Below are 19,419 nucleotides of genomic sequence, written 5' to 3' on the forward strand. Positions count from 1 at the left end.
TGAATGGCATGATCATTTTTGCATTTTGGGGGTTATTTGGTTAAGGGTATTTATTAAATGTAAACATCAAAAATATACCAAAAAATCAAAGCCAGGAAATGTGTTTCAGCTCACAGCATAGGCCTGGTTAGTCACAAGGGGTCACATTCCGTTTGCTTAGTGATTACTTCAAGAAATGGTCAAGGTTGGCGTTTGGACCAATGAGACAGAGAAGAATTTTACGGGAGGCTTTGAGAAAATGTTTTCTCTGCTGAGAGCCACGGTAGCCAAGTGTTCTCCTCCATGCATTTGAGGTGAATGAGGAGGAGGCATAGAGCTCCTAGGGCTCTGGACAGCCAGCTAACCCACTGGGGAATCTGGCCTTGGGGTGCGGCCAACACTGGATAACAAAGCAGAAGGAAGGAAGAAATCTTCAGCATTACTGAGCTGCTGGAAAAACCAGTCCTGAAGCCCATCCTTCTGGTGAATTTCCAAGGGTAATCTAATATACTTCGTTATTTTTACGAGCCGATTTTAGTCAGATTTTGAAATCTATGGCTGTTGGCATCTTCCCTACCTCCGCTGTTTCTGAAGTGCTGTACTAGGGCTATGTGGTACCTCAACAGCACACGTAGTCCTGCATTCAAAGACTTGCCATCGAGTCGGGAACGTGAAATGGCCATTACTGTGCCAAGCATGTGTCCCAGATGAAAGTACCATATAACCACAGCACCTTTGGATCATCAGGGAGGCTTCCTGGAAGAGGTGACTAAGCTGGGTTTCGAGTGATGGCAGTCAGAGAGAGAAGAGAGGAAAAAGGAGAAATGTAAGCTAAACGTCAGTGTCAGAAGACATCTATGCCAGGAAACCAATTCTCTGTCCATTTCTATCATTAAATAAATGGTGACCAAGATGGCCCTGGTCTTTGCCCTCACAGCTTATAGCCTGGGTAGGCAGCGGGGCCAGAGGATCAAACAAAGAATAGCAGTGTGCAAACAGGAAGATTGGGAAGGTTGGGAAGTAAGTAGAGGCCAGATCACTGAGAGCACGAGAACTCATGCTAACGGTACAGTAGGGGAAAGAAAACTCTGCCAGCACAGGGCACCTCACTCGGGATGGGGGGGAGCCAGGACGGGTTGCTGTGGCTCATTGGTGGTTTCTACACTCCGGGTGCCGGGTTCCTGGCGCCTGTAGTAGCTGCAGTAGAAACACTAATAACTTTCCAGCAGATAAAAATCTCTCTAAGGGGCTGGTATTGACTTTATCCCACTGCTTACTGTAGTAAAGACCAAGATGCTCCTGCTTGGGGGGATATCTGGCAAAACCAATTTACATTTTAAAAGTACTGTGTTTCACCAGAGTTCCTTTTAGGAGAACCCACTCTTAATACACCCTGGCTTTGACTCTACTCTTGAATGTCAGTCTTACCTCCCTAATTAGATTGTAAATTCCCCGAAGGCAGGACCTCTTCTAGCACCAGAATTTCAGAGATGGAGGGAATCTAATCTCTACAAATACAGAGTTCAAGAAGAAATCAAAGGCCAGATGTCAAGCCCCAGATGTGTGTTTCTCCCAGCAGGCCATGTTGCCTCGTCTTTCTCCCATGGCATCTGGCGTGTGCACCCTCAATTCAGTGGGGGTGATATTGCACACAGTGAGGCAAAATTGGTTCTTGGGATGCAGAACTTGCATATTATGATGGTTTGTGGTCTTCCAAAGCTCAACCCTATCTGAGAAAATCTTATTCCTTAAGGAGAAATTTAAGTTTTCTTCTGGTTGGAGGGGGGTGGCCTGATAACTTCAAAAGGTTGAGAAAAGTAACATTGATCTAGCCCAATGGGGAGCACAGAGTAGGGGTTTTCACATCTCACTCATTGCCCACTGTGAGAACTTTCCACCTGGACTTCTAGCACCCGATACCTCCTACTCTCTCCATCAAAGGACTGGTTCAAGGCATCTTGCCAGAGTCCACCCATACAACACATGTTTGAGTGCCTACTGTGTACACTAAAACCAGATTGTTTCTACAATACTCTTGTCCTCGTCCTGACTTGTTCGGAAATTTTCAGTGGCTTTTCCTGACTTGAGGAATGAGGTTCCTACGAGAGAGGCTGATGTGCAAAGCCTTGTGAAATCTGACCCAGCCCTGGCTCCCCAAGGAGCTGGGAGGGTTCACCACCGATTTTCTGAACACTTCATAATGTTCCATCTTGGAGCCTTTGTCTCTCATCAAAATCCTTCCAACCCCCAAAGCTAAGAAGGGCAGCCCACCTCTCCACTCAACCATGGAACCGTTTCTTTGGTTATACTTTTCCAATTCACTCCCCCATGAGCATTATCCTTTGGCATTATATTAAGGAATTCGTATGCACTTTTCAAGCCCCAAGACTAGTATTTTCCTTAACACTACCTTCCTGGGTTGGCCTACTTAGTGTGTTTTAATTAATTTTCACTGTGACGATCAGTATGTTTGTGCAGCTGTTCATTAATTAATTTACTGATCACCACACTAGCTCCCCGGGGCATGAGGAGGGCCCTGCCCTCTATAAACTTACATTCTAAAGGGAAAGACAGTTAAACCACAGCGTCATGAAGGCTAGCATGGACGATGGGCACATGGTAGTGTTGGGGAGGGACCAGCTCTGATTTCCTACATAGAGAAGAGTGGGACAGCAGTCCAGGCAGAGGGAACAGGGCTGCAAAGCCTGGAACAGCAAAAGCAAACTCTGTTTTGAGGCACGGTGTGAAAGCTGGCGTGGCTAGGGTCTAGACTGCAGCACGTCTCAGACTTTAACAAGTGTACTAACAATCTGGCAGCTGGTGAAGACACATTCTGCTTCAGCACTTCTGGGGTGGGGCCGACGTTCTCGTTTCTACCAAGTTCCCAAGTTGCAAGGGCTTACAGGGCACTGGCCTGGGAGGACTCAGGCAGTTCTGGGTGGGTATCCTCTTCTGCTTTCATTTGACGAAGACATTAATGCTATTTGTTTAAAGTGAACGTCTCCTAGAGGGAGAATAGGATGCACTTCACCTTATTCCATATGTATAAAGACAGACTTCTGTGTTTGGACCGACCTCGTATTTAGTTTTGGCCTTTTTATTCATCGCCTGCATCCCAAACGCCTACTGCTGAATAGGTGCTCGGTCATAGGGGAGGCATCACCCACAGCAACCATGCACCTCCCACAGCCCCTCAAGACTCCTTGACCAAGCGTACGAGGGACAAAGCTCCGATGACCCCGTGTTACTAGACAGTGACAGTGATGTGCACTGTTACCCATAACCTCCCAACGAGGAGTATTTTGATTTGATTTAAATGGAATACAGTAAAGCCTCATTGATTCAGCCATTTTTAACATGAAATGGGTGATAATTTGGTTAATCTCTACTTCTCAAACGATTTATTCATAAATAGGACAAAGTTTAATAATGCCATTGTGATTATAAGGATGGTTAAACATTTAAAAAGATTTCAAGTAAACTCATGTGGCTTTAGAAACACCTATTTATATCATCATCCATGATTTCTTTATGTGTAATTATGTAATTTGTTCATTTCCTAAAAAGCTGTTAATAGGTAATACCACCGATCTACTTTTGGGGCTGGAAACAACAATAATAGTGACAACACATATTTACTGAAAGCTACAAAAATTTTGATATACATTTGTAATGTGAATAATCAAACTCTTAAAAATGATTTTTAAAAATTACATTATCGGATTTGGTCCAAATGCATCCATTCTAGGAAGGCCCCTATCCCACATATAAAATGACGAGTCTTGAACTCTGCTATGAAGTGCTACTCTGTTAGAGTCAAGAAGAAATTAGAAATAAAAGGACACCCCCCATCAGGGACACTCATGCATTCAAAGAGCTTCTAGAAAGGCAAACTGTGTGGGGAAAGGACAAACGAGCTGCTTATAATAGAAGGCTATATTTGCTTATTTGGGGGCATATCACTTGGGTTTCTCACCATCCCCTAATTTTCACTAAGTAAAGTTTAAAAACCGACACTTAAAAAAAGCAGAAACAAAATCAGAATTTCAAGCCATGTCTACCTAACTGCCAATCTGCTTTTCCCCATGAAGGCATTCTGATGATATTCTACCATTTTCATCTTCAAAATATTTGTAACAAATCTCTGTGAAATGATTTAATGTTCTGAGATTATGATCCAATTGATTTACCTGTTTATATGTCCAGGTGCACATGTTAAATTGAAAGAAATTAATGACTTGGTTTTGTTCAAGTGGATTAACAAAGCACTGAGGTCTATTTAAGTGACATCCCTCTGGTAAATTACCATGGTATTTTAACTGTGACTGCACTGCATTGACTTATACAGACGAATGGTCTTCTCTTTCCTTTCAGATCTTTCATTTTTTATAGATGACTTTTCCTTTAGCTACAACATATTCAATTAATTCATGATGGCCTCCAAACTGGTAAATCAAATGCTCCCATCTAGAAAGAAATCAAACATACTTTAATGCATACAAGTCAAAGCGATTACTTTGTCAATAAAAGCTAATTTAGAAATATAGTCTCTAAAAAGTTCTTTAAAAAAAATAAATAAAAATTTCTTTATACCTTGTCATTGATATTCAGGCTTTTAAAAAAATAGTAGATTACTATGATAACTAGCCTATGACTTAAATATTGTTTAATGGCATTACTGAAGTATTTGACCTTAAAATATTTGATCTGATTAAGTGATATAGAAACGGTGACATCAGCATTATTTTCAATAGAGAGAGTGAAGAGTAGAATTACAGAGTCGCTTTCTTCAGCAGAACTTGAGGACCAAGGAATGCAACATCTTGCTAGGGTCAAGGATTTACGACTTTCAGATTTAGAAAAATAAGACTCAAATTGTTACATCAGGGGCCCAGTTGGCAGTAGACTGTGGGTGAACCCAGGAGCAGGAAAACGGAAGCAAGACTTTTGGGATCTGGTAGGAGGGAGAAGTCAGAGAGGTAATGAATCAGACGCAGGGTGACGAGCCAGAGTTGGGACATGCGTGGCCCAGCACAAGCTGTAGGTCAGAACTCCAGTAGAAAAACAAGAACACAAGCCAGGGGGCACAAGTCCAAGGTCCGGGTAAACAGAACAAAAACCTGGAGAACTATGACAGATGGAAGACAGATGAAGAGACTGGACAAGCTGGTCTACCCTGTATAGTTTAGGACCTGTAGGGAGACTTGCTGGTCATCAAGGGGTGATGATTAAGGAGATTGGGAAGCTCCTGAGTCTACACAGAGCCAGATGCTAATATTGAGCAGAAAAGCCATTTAAACCCAGTCTACATACTACAAGGGGCACAAGATAAAATAGCTCTGTTGGGAGAACACTCGCCTGGACGAATTGATGATAATGAGATCTCCCTGTTTGCCAACTTCCAGAGATCCATGTGTGTGAGATTTTCCCAGGGCATAAGCTGCGTTGATGGTGGCAGCTGCCAAGGCTTCGGGCATGGACATTCTCATGTTCACACAGGCCAGGTGCATGACCATGGGCTAAGGCAGGAAAGAACCATATTAGAGGAAAGGAACGAAATAGTAACTGCTACCTAGGACATTGGTCAACACGGCACAACCAATAATGGAAAGTAAATGTCTGGGAGGAACTGGCTAAACTGGTATGAGAACACTTTATTTTACATGTAAGGATTCTTATACTTTGGGAAAGATTCCTTTATTACAGAGATTACCTCCCCCCGCCCCAGGTATTGAGTATTTATTTACAACTTCTCAAGACCACTGACTATGTAAGATGAAAGCCCACCTCCACACTTACTTACTAAAGCTTCTTTGAGCCTGTGCTATCCTCCGAGACGGGAGGAAGGTATTGTCAAACCACAACGCCCAAGGCTGAATCAAAAAATTATGCAGGGGCGCCTGGGTGGCTCAGTTGTTAAGTGTCTGCCTTTGGCTCAGGTCATGATTCCAGGGTTCTGGGTTTGAGCCCCGCATCGGGCTCCCTGCTCAGCGGGAAGCCTGCTTCTCTCTCTCCCACTCCCCCTGCTTGTGTTCCCTCTCTCGTTGCCTCTCTGTCAAATAAATAAATAAATAAAATCTTTTAAAAAAAATTATGCAGATAGAACTTTCTGTCCTCTCTCTATGCCTAGAGGCATTCATGTGGCACAGAAATATCCAAAGACCCTGCTGTCTACACTTTTTTCCCTGTTTCATGGGAAGACTATTCCTTAGATCTTTGGTACATTTTAACAATTAGTGAACTATTTTTAAATTATTTGTACACGTGGTGGAAGACTGATTCTCGGCTCGGAAAGGCACATTAAAAATAATTACCATTGAAAAGCAATATGCGTTTGGGTTGAAATCGCTGCCCAGAGCAACAATTACGCCTTCGTCCACCATCTTCCTGGCACGGGGCTGCCTCAGTCTAAGAGGAGGTGGAGAAAGAAAGGACGATGTCAGTCTCTGGAAGTAGAGCTTCTGCAGACTAGACGGTTGGAATGGAAGCCGACCTAAGATATCCAACCCCTCTGTGTTCTGGAAGAAAACACAGACACTCAAGGTTAAGTGACGAGTGGTGAAGTCAGGTGGAACCCCAGGACGCCCAATTTTTATCTCTGCTTTTGAAATGACTAATTTCTTTAATTTGGGAGTGGTTTTTTTTTGTCAATCTTTATATATTTTCAGAGATTCTTGCTAAGGAAGAAAAATATAACTTAAATTTTTTTTCAAATGTAACACACTTTTTTTCACTCCTAAATATAAACAATGAGGTTAAAATAATGTTATTTTTATTCACTTCCATTTTGCAATTTTTTTTACTCATATCTCTCCCCCTCCTTGGGGGTGGGGAGGGGCCTCAAACATTTTTGGTAGGCCCTTTAAAATCTTGAAGCCCCAAGAATCTAACATGTAAAATGTCTGTGCTTCTTCCTGGGTTGTGTGTCTCCTTGATCTCCTTGGTGAAATATTATTCTTTAGGACATGATTCAAAAGTCATGTCAGGGATCAACAGAGCCAAACACTAGCTAAAGGGGTGAAGGCAGACTGTATTCAGTAATAACTACTGCAAAAGGGAAAAGGCTCCAGTGTGGCCTGGACTCAATTTTCATTTGTGCAGTGGTAACTGGGCGTTTTAAAGAAAGAAAGAGGAAGTTGGGAGGAAAAAGGGCGGGTCCTTGAGAAGACAATCCTGGGTGGTAGGAGATTTATATCTCAAAGGAGCAGAGAAAGGATTTATAATTGCAAGCTTTGTAAAGTAACTGCTCTAAGAGGAAGTCCAGGGGCCTATCTGCCAATGAGCTGATTTTGCTGGAACAGACAGTAAATTCCATTGGCAGGCCGAGCTTTCTCAGGCAGGCATTTTAAGAGGGCCTGGGTCATCCTAGGCAGACAGCCTTGAGCTGTCAGAAACTATGCTAGTGTTTATTCAAGGCTCACTGTGTTGGGGGGAGGGGGATAGATGAAAGCAGTTGTCTGGAACTGCTGTCTGGAAGTCTACAGGCTTATAGTTCAAGATTGAGGCCCTTGAAACATTCACAGTCTATGACTGACAATTTGCAGGACTACCTAAGATAACGTTCCTCAACCAGGATAATGTATGAGACGAGGTGGGTGAAGCAGCGATAAGAATGAGGAAAGGTAGAACTTAAAATCTCCCCACAGGTCATTCTTTTTTTTTTTTTTTTTAAGATTTTCTTTATTTATTTGAGAAAGAGCACAAGAGGGGAAGAGAGGGAGAAGCAGGCTCCCCGCTGAGCAAGGAGCCCCTCTTGGGGCTCAATCCCAGGACCCTGAGATCATGACCTGAGTTGAAGGGACACTTAACCAACTAAGCCACCCAGGTGCCCCCCATCCACAGTTCATTCTGATGGCCTCATCGCCCCTTCCAGAAATATTTAAGGTGAAAAAAAAAAAAAGAATGAGGCTGTACAAATATCAAGGGAGTTCCAGAAAAACTGAGGTGAACGTATCCTGAAGAAATTTAGACTATACACAAAGATGCATACAATAATGATTAAAGGAAGTGGCATAAGGCCACTGTTACTCTGGAAATGAGAGTCAAGAGAATTCAGGCCCGGGAGGGAATCCTGCAGGTTGCTCCTATTGGAGAGATCGGAAAAATACCAGAACAGAGAAGCTAGAGAGAAAAGTGCGGCCTTCTCTGTGATGTTTCCTGTCGTCCAAACTGTATGGTCAAGCCATCCTGTGGGGAACAGAGATGGCAACTGCCTCTGGTGTAGGGGCAAAGTTCAGACCTTTATTGCTGAGCTGCCCCTCACAGTGCAAGTCCCAGACTTTTGCTCCATCTTTAAGAGATTCAAGGGGAGGTAAAGGAACCCTTTTTTGGTCAAACATTATTCCTTGGGTGGTGGGAAATTAACCAGATTAAGTATTGATTGATGACTTTGACTGATGATGACTGAGACTTGCTGGAAATGCCAAGATACCAAGAATGGTTATTGATTGCTATTTCCTGGTTGCAATCTACATTATGTCTACTCTTTACGAGAACAGTAGTAATAAGAGAAATGTATGATATTACCCATATGTGTATAATATCATAATATATTTGAGAAAAGTACTGCAATATTCCTCTCTTCTCTCTTATAAAATTTACTCGAAGGGCGCCTAGGTGGCTGTCAGTTAGGCGTCCACTCTTGATTTGGGCTCAGGTCATGATCTCATAGTGGTGAGATCGAGCGCCCTGTCAGGCTCCGCACTGGGCGTGAAGAATCTTTAGATTCTCTCTCTCCTTCTCCCTCTCCCTCTGCCCCTAGCTCACATGCAGGTGGGAGCACCCTCACTCCCTCTCTCTCTAAAAAAATAAAAAAATAAATATAATAGTTACTCGAAGGCTGGCTTTTCAATTCCTAAGGCAGCATGTCTCAACCTTGGCACAGCTCATAATTGTAGCTGGGTAATTCTTTTTTTTTTTTTTTTTTTTAAGATTTTATTTATTTATTTAACAGAGATAGAGACAGCTAGCGAGAGAGGGAACAGAGCAGGGGGAGTGGGAGAGGAAGAAGCAGGCTCATAGTGGAGGAGCCTGATGTGGGGCTCGATCCCATAACACCAGGATCACGCCCTGAGCCGAAGGCAGACGCTTAACCACTGTGCCACCCAGGCGCCCCTATAGCTGGGTAATTCTTAGGCAGGATAATAGTTTGTGGTGGGAGCTGGTTCTGTGGGCTGTGGGATGTTTAGCAGCTCTAGCCTTTACCTACTAGATGCCAGTAGCACCCCCTAGTGGTGACAACCAAAACTGCCTCCAGACACTGTTCGATGTCTGAAACCGCAGTCATAAAGATGGGCTATGGACTGGGTGTATTCAATCCACAGAGGGCAAACAGCAAATTTCCTGGGGAGATTTCACAAAATATACTTAGACGTCTCCTCTTTCCTCCCAGCCCTGGGGATTTATGAGGACTGCGGTATACACATGCATCCTCCTAGAAAACAGCTCCCTCGGATTCTGAACACTATTCGATATCTCTAACATCTGATGCATGTTTTTTAAAGTAGAAAGCCTATTTCATTATTCCGTAGTTTTAAAAGTAATGATTATTGATTTTTTAATTGGAAAATTCCAAAAATGAGGGGAAAAAAGGAAAGAGAAAGCTCCACTCTTCCCAATAATTCCTCCACTTATCGGTCATTTGGGTCTAAGCACTTTCCTCAGAATACCCCATTTCCGTACCTCACTTCAGAACTGGCATCTTCCAGGAGCTCAGTTTTCCTGATCTTCATTTTTAAGGAATGTGGAAGAGCCATGAAATAAGATTTAGGCGCCCTGGCAGCTCACCTCAGCATGTAGGCCGTGGTGGGCAGAAGGATGGCCGCACACCTGGCCGTTGCCATGGCAGCGATGCCCTCATCGCTCGCTTCTTCCAGGTGACTGATCGCCTGGGCTCCCAGCTCAGCCCCGAGCTAAGCAGAATGGGCAGAGAGAGAAAGATTTCACCAACAGCAACAACAATCAATAAGGGGCCAGAACATTGTTTTCCCTGCAAAAATAAACAGCACTCTGTTACTAAAATGTCTTGGCAGCTGCCTCTGACAAGCACAAGCCCCCAGATGGGTAAAGGTTTGTGACGGACATTCATTTGAGAATTAGCTAGTGTGCTACTTCAAACACTACCCTTAAGTCCAAGTGCTTACTGATAGCTTTCAGGCAGAGTGATATTGGCCATAGAGTCTGATTCTTATCGCATCATTAAAAACACAATAAGGTATGTTGCAGTGCCACTGCCCTCGGTGAAACAGATCAGTTAAGAAAACAAACTTGAAAAAATGTGACATTATACCTATAATTTGAGAATATCTACTTGAGCTTGATTTCTCTCCAGATGAAAAGTCTGCCTTGACTGTTAGAAGAAAACCAGGAGGAGGTAATGCTATGATGATAATGAGAACATGGCATTAAAGTGGGTTTCTTCTCAGCTTGACACATTTACACATACAAACACACACACACACACACACACACACACACACACACACGCACACAGTGCCCCAGGCTGAAAGGTGATATGTTAAGCATTCCAAGGAAAGGGAAAGTAGACTCATTTTTGACATTACACTGCGACCCAGGGAGGCAGCAATACCCACAGCAGAGCAGGAGGGAGCTGGCCCCTCGTCAGCAGCAAGCTCGGGTCTGAGAGCATTCTGGTTTGGTGCTCTGGGGAGTCGGATGTCCCAGAGACAGACTCCGCTCCCCAAGAGGAGCTTCCTTCTAACCTTGAAATCACCTTCACTTTCCCAAACTCGATTTGCTCATCCCGGGTATTGACGTCTGTTTAATTCACCAGTTCACTCTCTACAACCAAACATATCTTGTTGAACACCTAGTTCACATTCATTCAACAAACATTCCACAAATATTTACTCACTAAAGGCCACCTGTCTGCCAGGCATTGTGCGAACCTCCAGGGAGAGGGCTGTGAAGGCACGGGGACAGTCCCCAGCCCGTTTACTGTCCAGGAGGGATCACGGAGGCAATGTGAACATGGTGGGACAGGCACAGGGAGGGACTGTAACTCATTCTCGGAGAGGTTTGGGAAGGCTGCCAGAGAAGTGGTAGCTGAGGGGAAACACGGAGGGGAGTTAGAGCTAGCCAGGGGTGTTCAGGTGGGAGAAAGCATGTCCAGAGGCGTGGGGTATTCGGTGTCCTCACCCTATGGTGGCTGGCTCATGGTAAAGAGGGCAGGGGAAGTGAAAGGGGAAGGAGAGAAAGAGGAAGATGGGAGGCAAGCGGGAGCTGGATCCAGGTAAGCCTCCGGCTGCGCAGTTTTGCTTTTGTCCTGCCAGCATGGGTGAGCCTTTCGGTGCTTTCCAGCAACAGAGAGAAGAGAAGATGCACTGAGGGCAGGGATTAAAGGAATGGATTAAAGCGCGGGCAAGCCTGGGCACGAGGAGAAGAGCTGTGGCAAGAGTCCAGATGAGAACAGCTGATGGTGGTCTGAACTAGGCGGTGCGGGGAACAGAAGTGGACCTAGACATATTCAGGAGGCAAACCTGGAGGCCTTGCTGGTTGGCCGAAACGTGACAGGGGAAAGGGAGAGGAGACACAGTGACGTCCACGTGTTTTGCTTAGGCAACACATAGATATGGGGTTATTCACTGGGCAGGACACAGGAGCAGATTTGGAAGTGATCTTGAGATCACATTGGACGTGCTGGGGTGGAGACATGTATGGAGTGTCCACATCTGTGTTTATGCCCCAGGGCAGTTGTTTATTCCGCTCCAGGGCTTAGAGAGACATCTAGACTCACGACTGCGGGGACTGTGTCTGTCTTATTCACTGCTGAATTCTCAGAGCCTGGCATATCACAGACACTCAGATATTCGTTGAAAGCGTGAATAAATGAATCTGAGCAAGACATACAGATCAGGATCAGCTGCTCTAGCAACGTTCACCTGCGTGCTGCCGCAGGAAGGCCCCGGCAGCTACATGTGAAATGACTCGACTCTGCCAGCGTGGCCTGTGCGCCAACCAGAGTATGGTATGGGTTTGCTACACAAGGCCACAAAAGTACTGCTTTTTCTACTAATACCTCCAGCCAGTGATCGTAAAAGCAAATGGCCAGCAAAAAAGTAAATTTCTAACAGAGGTCAGGGATTCCAAGGCTCAACCAGACCAATCCACACATTGTTCAAACCAATTTCCCCCATTCTCTGCCTTTTCAGAAGGCTACTCCCACCTCTGAACAAACTAATCTAGTTTTCTGTAGCACGAATGCTGACGAAGGAAAAGCAAAAGGTCAACCACACCTCGGCAGCCTTCATCGGGTGCAGCTCATCCCCATGGAAGTTAATCTGCAAGCTCATCGCTTTGCCGCTTTGCAGAATCCTTCTGGTGGAGTCGAGATCAAAGACGCCCTTCTCACAGAACACATCTATATTGTCCACGTGGATTACCCCACTTTGGCCCAGCTCCTTCAGCTTCGGGAGGTGGCTATTGATGATTTCATCAGCAGCCTCTGGAGCAGTCTTTCCTCTGGCAGAAGAAAATGAGATTACATGGGGAATTTTTTTTTTTTTTTAAAGAAAGGGTTTTCTGGCACTCAAAGAATCTAACTATGGGCAAATGACCTCAAGCCTCAAAAAGGTAGAGAAATAATCAAAGCGATAACTCAAGAGTCTTAACATGAGGACACAGCAGAGATGTTAACGAGACTTCTGTCTGCACTGACCCTGAACACAGAGACTCAAAGGGCTCATCCATTTCTGGCTCAGCCATGTTGCCCTTGAGAATGCCAGCAGGGCAACCAGGGTGAAAAATTGAATCTACTTGCAAAGGACACTTGGAGGGCATCCTGAATGCTTCCCTAACAACCCAACTGTATGCCCCTTAGCTGGGCCCTGGTGATCACTCTGCCTTTTTCTTCTTCCACACTGTTTCTGGAAGCATCTGCCTAAGGCATCTTGTCTCACCATTTGGAACCATGAGGAAATACGATTGTGGGAGGCCCTGAAATTCTCTCTAAGATTCTGGGGTAGTTATATGTCAGAAAGGGCTGGGCTTTTGAAGTCAGATAGACACAGAGCTCTACTACTTGCTGGCTATGTAACTTTGGACATGTCACGTAGCCATCATTTGGCATACTCTGAGCTGCAGACTGTGTCGTTGGGGATCACGACACAGACCTCGGAGACTCATTGGCAGATGGAGAAAATTTCTGTAAAACTTCAGTCCTGTATTTGGCACATGGAAGTCTCTCGCTCAGCAAAAACCATTTTCGTGGGAAGACAGAGGTGAACCATGAGGAAACAGGCACTCACATATATTGTTCCTAATTCTCAAGACAATCATCTGAATTGTGTGTTATTTAGCTGTTTTACAGATGTACAAAGAAGTTAAGTGATGCCCTTAAAATCACGCGGTGGGAAAGTAGCAAAGCTGGACTCAAACCCAGGTCTGGTGTGGCTCCAAAGCCTAAGACTCTCTATCACCTTACACTGCCTATCACCCACCTTATGTTCCATGTGAAAGAAAAAAGCAATGTTTTCTATAGACCAATGTCCCAAAAGTCTTAGTGCAGTTTTAAGCTTTAATAAATTCAGAAGTAAAAATGCTAAAAATGTACAAAAGCATCATTGGAAATATTAGGTATTTATGTTTCTTTTCTACTTAATTGTGTGAATTTTTAAAAATAAATTTAATATTAATTTTTTATTTTCTCTGATTGAAAATGATAAATAAAAAATTAACATTAAACTTATTTTTCAAATTGCACAACACTAAATAAATGTAAAAAGTATATGTTATGAAACTTTCAAATAATTTCTGTAAGCCTGCAGCACTTACGTATCTAAGTTATCAAAACTCAAAACTGCACTAAGACTTCTCCCTGTTAATTTTCAAGTCCTGGATTTTTTTTTTTAAGATTTTATTTATTTGAGAGAGAGAGATAACAAGAGCAGGGGGAGGGAGAAACAGATTCCCCGCTGAGCAGGGAGAAGGATTAGGGGCTCGATCCCAGGATGCTGGATCATGACCTGAGCTGAAGGCAGCAGCCGCATAGCCTACTGAGCCACCTACGCGCCCCGAAGTCCTGGATTTCTTTTGGACCTTTTAGTTCTGAAACTGTGGGCATTTGGCTCTAGAAGTTCCAGGACAGATAAGATGCAGATGCAGAAAGGGACAGAATTCTCTATAAGAAAGCCATATAGGAGAAACTTTTTAGATAAAAGGAAAGCTAAAAAAAATTTAAACAAGAAAACAAACGTGTTTGCTGCTAAACAAACAGATGAATGAAAATAAAAGCTATTCTCAGTCATCTTATTGATTTGATCTATCTCCGACAGTGTGTTACTTTTAATCTCTAAAGTGAGGTTATGTGGTCATGGGCAACTATGTAAAGTAATATCTGTCATTTTAAAGGATCTAGTAGGGAGCATTGTTTTCAGTTAACCGAAAGAATTTTGAACATCTTCTCTTCCCCCTTCATCATTAAGGGACTAGCAAACTGATGGGTCCGGTGGGGATCACCTTCCTAAAACCACCCTTGCGAGGGACACCTGGGTGGCGCAGTCGGATAAGCACCTGCCTTCCGCTCAGGTCATGATACCAGGATTCTGGGATCAAGCCCCACATCCAGCTCCCTGCTCAGCGGGGAGCCTGCTTCTCCCTCTCCCTCTGCCCCTCCCCCCTCATGCTCTCTCTCTCTCTCTCTCTCTCAAATAAATAAATAAAATCTTTAAAAAAAAAAACCCCACCCTTGCGAGATGACTATTAGAATCAGAACACCTTTCTAACAGCTTCTACTGAACTCTCTGCAAGAACTAAAGCACGGAAGCAGCTCCACCCCCTCCACCCTCCCCACCCCGCAGGAGAACGCAAGCCTCCCGCTTAGGTACCACCTGACCCCTTCCTTCTTTGTTTTCAATGCTCCATCAATGCCCCAAGTCAAACCCACAAACTGAGGTTACTTTGGCACGGAGTGAGCCCCGCAGTAGGTGGCCGAGATGCCTATGGGCAGCTGCTGCCTAGCGCGCTCAATCACGCGCAGCATCTTGAGCTCGGTCTCCAGGTTGAGGCCATATCCGCTCTTGCACTCCACCAGCGTGGTCCCCGCCCTCATCATGCACTGCAGCCGCTCCTGCAAGGAGCAGAACAGCTCCTCCTCTGAGGCTTGGCGCGTGTGCTCCACAGTGAAGTTGATCCCTCCTCCGGCCTGGTGAATATCCATGTACGTGGCTCCTGCCAACTGAACACAGGGCTCACCCTTAGGCTGGGCACTGGGGGAGGTTGCCGGCAGGCCCACAGAACCTCCATCCAGAGTGATATTCAAAATGACTAAAAATTGACGTGTCAGGGACACCAGTAGCTCAGAAAGGAGGCTGGGGTCCATGGCCATGAAGTCCCTACTCTGCCAGGAAGGACTGGGATGGCAGAAATGGGAGAGGTGGTGGGGAGCACTTAAGAGTCTCAGCAGCAGCAGCAATTTACCAACCAGCCCAGAAGCATCTCCGTATTTTAACAACCCAGTTGGCCCCAGTGCGTACCAGCTAAGTCTTTGTACCTCCCACTCAATTTGGCCATGAACCTAAAACCGCTCTAAAAAATAAAATCTATTAGAAAGAAACAATGTGAAAATGGCTCCAACCATGGATTTGAGGGTTGACCCTGGCTAACTAATAACTTGTGACATAAACTACACTTTATGTTTCTTAATAAGTCTCATTTTTTTGGGAAAAAAATACAAGACTTAATTTATTTTTATGATTAGCAATATATTTTTCCAAGTTTGAACCAATGAATGGTGAATTTCAAACTGTATCCTGGAACCCCTTCAAAGGCTCCCAGGGGTGGAGGGGTGAGATAGGGGAAGGGAAAGAGAGGAGAAACTAGTGAGCAAGGCAGCTCAGCTCTGTTTTTGTTTTTGGGGGTTTTGGGGGTAAGATTTTATTTATTTGAGAGAGAGAGAGAGTGCACGTGAGCATGAGTAGGGGGAGGAGCAGAGGGAGAGGGACAGGGACAAGCAGACTCCCCGCCAAGTGCTGAAGCCAACCTGGGGCTGGACCCCAGGACCCTGACATCATGACCTGAACCGAAGTCAGATGTTTAACCAACTGAGCCACCCAGGCGCCCCAAGGCAGCTCAGGTTTTTTTTAAAAGGGAGAATTCTAAATATACATGCCTACCTACCTACCTACATACATATACATAAGGATTCTACAGCCAAAATTTTTGAAAAGTGTTGCACCTAAAATGATTGCTGGGCATGTGCATAGTATAAAGATTTGGACAGTTATAAGTTAGTGTTTTTGCAATTTATTTTCCATAGTCCAGGGCAGTAAAAATATCCATGAAAAAGAAATGTAGATAAAATGATGCAAACCTTGAGAGCCTACCAATTCTTTAGAAAAAAACTTGTCTGTATTTGTGCCATATTTTGATTTGTCAACATTTACTGCAGTTACCTTCATTGCGAACTCGTGAACTCTTTCACCAGCCCATACTGGATGTGTGTGTGCATCCACCAAACCTGTAATCAATAAATCAAATCATCGTTAAAACTGGGAAATAGAAGGCCCTTAGATAGCAGGCAGACTATCCCGTACCACTCTTGGAAAAGCAAGATGACAGTCAGCCATCTTGGAGGAGGGTGGAGGAGGAAGAATTTGTCTGTAGGTTCCCCCCACAGATAGGAAACAAGAAGAGTCTGCATGGCTGGTCTAGAAGGCTTTAGTGGAAGAGGGTGATTTGGCAATGATGAAAATATCCATTAAAGAAATACAGCTCCTTTTGCCCACTAAGTCCATGCTCACCAAGCAAGCTTTTGAAACAGGATGTCATATCTATTAGTTGAGCAAAACCAAGGACTATATCACCAAGCAATAATCTGGGTGTGAAAACAGAACGTAATCTCTCCCAACTTTGAGAAGGAAGAATATGAAATCAGAAATATGAATCTTTCTTCAAAAAAGAAATGTAGTTTAATTGAAGAGAAACTATAAAGCAATCGCGTGAACCGTTTGCTTATCTGTGTATAACTCAAGTAAAGTGTGTCTTTCCAGAATATTTAAATACCTTGTGGATTAAATGTCTCAGTGGTTCTGATTGGGCTAAAATCAGGAATCTCTATTTAGATTGCTTTCTAGTACTTTCGTAAGGTTTCACTCTGACTTTATTTCCTGACTCCCAAGAGCCAGAACATAGAAGCTCTATCAGATACACATAGGACACATTTTAAACATATAAATCTTAGTCTCTGTGTTTTGTAGAGGACTCAAAATTTGTGAAACTCTTTTCAGAGGATTTCATGAAGCCATAAAACATAATGTGGGAGATGATAGTTAACAAACTGATTTTGTTGTCAAATACTAAGATTAATAAACTTCAGTGAGATCTCTAGGGATTCTCCCTTTCCCTCACTTTTCAGCCTAGAGATGTGTTCTTTGTTTCACACTCCACGTAAATTTAGAATCTATTCTGGTATTGCCCTATCTGCCTCCCATAGGAAATAGATTAGTAAAGTTCTTCCAACAGCTTTTGAACCTAAACATAACACAACCGGTTTCTCTTCAGCATGTGAGGGCGAAGAAGCGGTATAATGAGTGGGTTTGATTTCCAGCTTACTCTTTACCCATCCAGCAAACTTGGGTAAGATATTTCATCCCTAAACTGGAGTTTTCTAATCTGTAACATGTAGATAATGATACTTACTTTACAGGGCAGTTAGAAGGGTTCAAGATGAAAACATGTTTGTAAAGCAGCTAGACATTCAATAGTAGAAATTCAATGCACAGTAGCTATTATTATATTTTAATATTATTTCGAGACCCTATTTAAAAGAAGCTGCCACTCTTCCTCTTTATACTGGTTGCAGGGCTTTACTGAAAAAAGAGGCTAATACCCGGCAAGATGCATTTCCCAGAACAGTCGATTCTTTCTCTGAACGTTTCTTCGGAAAATAATTTTCGGATCGCATCAGCAGGACCGATGGCTTCTATAAATCCATCCCTGAAGAAAAATCAAGAAATAATTACTAAAGTTCGGAGAAATACTGTGGAAAAGTTGACTAATGATTTAAAATATGTTGTCCATGTCTTTTGGTATCAGTCAACATTTACTGTATTTCCTTCCTGCAACTGTGTCTTTGAAAAAAAAAAAAAAAAAAAAGACTCCAGCCACACGGAAGCCAGAAAGTCAAATCATAGGTACAGAGATGGCTAGTTGTTCCCCAACATCAATGTTCCCTTTTCCCCACAGTGCTAGATTCCTAAATTTTAGCTGAACACATGAACATCTAGAACTAAGTCTACATTTCTGGGTTTCCCATCAACCAGGTGCAGCCATGTGACTAAATTCCAACCAACAGGATTGTTTTCTCTTCCTATTTTCCCGTCTGGAAGGTAGACTACATAAGGCGAGGGGGAGCCGCCATCTTGGATGATGGAGTGAGAAAGGATTGTGCACAGCCGAGCAAGATAATAGGGCCTCAGAACTCTACAGAGTACGGCCTCAATTAGCCCTGGATTCCTACCTCTGTGCAGTACTGCGAACTGGTTTTTGGCAAATTTTTAACAGTAACACTGGGAATGTTTTTATCCCTTTGTTAATTAAAAACACACAAGTCCCTAAAAGCTGGGCCCTTGCACAATCCTGAGCAGCCTCAGATAAGGGCTGAGACCATCTTGCCCAACCGCGGTGCGGTGGAGCTCTCCAAATCGCCATCAGCACACCACTCCCACCGCAGGTTCGCCCTTCCAAGCTTTGGCTGTTCTTTTATTCACGTCTAGCAGAAAGCACAGAGGGTTCCGTGAAAAAACTGAAAATGTCCTTTTTCTGAATTTCCTATCACCCCAAACCATCACCATCTGAACGTTTTCCGTGCTTCTCAAATTTAGTATACAAAGGGGGTTGGGCTGGAGGGTGTTTTGTAAAAAATTAAAGTCCCAGAATTCCACCACAGAGATGCTGATTTTAAATATCTGGGAATAGGGGGTAAAGGAGACGTGGGGGGGGGTGTCAGCTTGAGAGCGTTTTTTCACCGAATGACAACCACCCCCCCAAGCTGTCACACAAGGTAGGTAGCAACAGGTGCCTAAAAGGCCCGAGGCGGCTGCCTGAATGCGGGGAAGCTTTTACCCCGTTCCCTCCACAGCGCCCAGGTTAGGGAAAGGGGGCCAGGCCGGCGTCGGCTGCGCGGTGCCCCGAGCGCGCGGCCACTTACGTGCCCACCACGACGCTGGCGCCCTCCAGCACCGCCAGGCTGCGCAGCGCGTCGCGCGCCAGGAAGCGCTCGCGGCGGGCGCACACCATCACCACTTGCTGCGCGTTCTCCAGCAGGAGGCGGTGACCGCCAGCCATGTCGCCGCGCGCCGCGGGTCTGCAGGAGGCTGCCGGTCCGGAGCGCGGGGCAGACCGGCGGGCGGAGGGAGGTGCGGGGCGGCGGGCGGTGCCGCGGCGCAGGGAGGGCGGAGCCGGGAGGGCGGAGCCGGGGCCTCC

The 19,419-nt window shown here is 44.6% G+C and overlaps 1 protein-coding gene across 2 annotated transcripts; it reads right to left on the minus strand.

Moving 5' to 3' along the window:
* Positions 1–3,379: 3,379 nt before the first annotated feature.
* On the minus strand, positions 3,380–19,365 carry AMDHD1 (amidohydrolase domain containing 1). Of its 2 annotated transcripts, XM_026499856.4 has the most exons (9): positions 19,145–19,365; positions 17,825–17,931; positions 16,389–16,453; positions 14,895–15,172; positions 12,234–12,459; positions 9,766–9,890; positions 6,294–6,387; positions 5,338–5,498; positions 3,380–4,446 (listed from the first exon to the last, which is right to left on the minus strand). In XM_026499856.4, exons 1-9 carry the CDS (start codon positions 19,279–19,281, stop codon positions 4,359–4,361), a joined length of 1,281 nt encoding a protein of 426 aa, XP_026355641.1. In that variant the 5' UTR covers positions 19,282–19,365; the 3' UTR covers positions 3,380–4,358. The 2 variants fall into 2 exon arrangements, with proteins under 2 accessions (XP_026355641.1, XP_026355642.1); XM_026499857.3 differs by lacking the exons at positions 3,380–4,446; positions 5,338–5,498; positions 6,294–6,387 and adding an exon at positions 6,394–6,497 and having other exon boundaries at positions 19,145–19,339.
* Positions 19,366–19,419: the final 54 nt, after the last annotated feature.

This window comes from Ursus arctos, unplaced genomic scaffold, assembly GCF_023065955.2.
Source record: "Ursus arctos isolate Adak ecotype North America unplaced genomic scaffold, UrsArc2.0 scaffold_21, whole genome shotgun sequence".
Lineage (NCBI taxonomy): Eukaryota > Metazoa > Chordata > Mammalia > Carnivora > Ursidae > Ursus > Ursus arctos.

Bases quoted from the DNA above. Each gene is read 5' to 3' on its own strand.
- AMDHD1 (XM_026499856.4), bottom strand. From the start codon at position 19,281: ATGGCTGGCGGTCACCGCCTCCTGCTGGAGAACGCGCAGCAAGTGGTG. The intron at 17,932-19,144 runs GTAAGTGGCCGC...ATTTTTCTTCAG, and splicing joins GCCAGCGTCGTGGTGGGCAC to GGATGGATTTATAGAAGCCA. The intron at 5,499-6,293 runs GTAATTATTTTT...TTCCTGCCTTAG, and splicing joins ACGCATATTGCTTTTCAATG to CCCATGGTCATGCACCTGGC.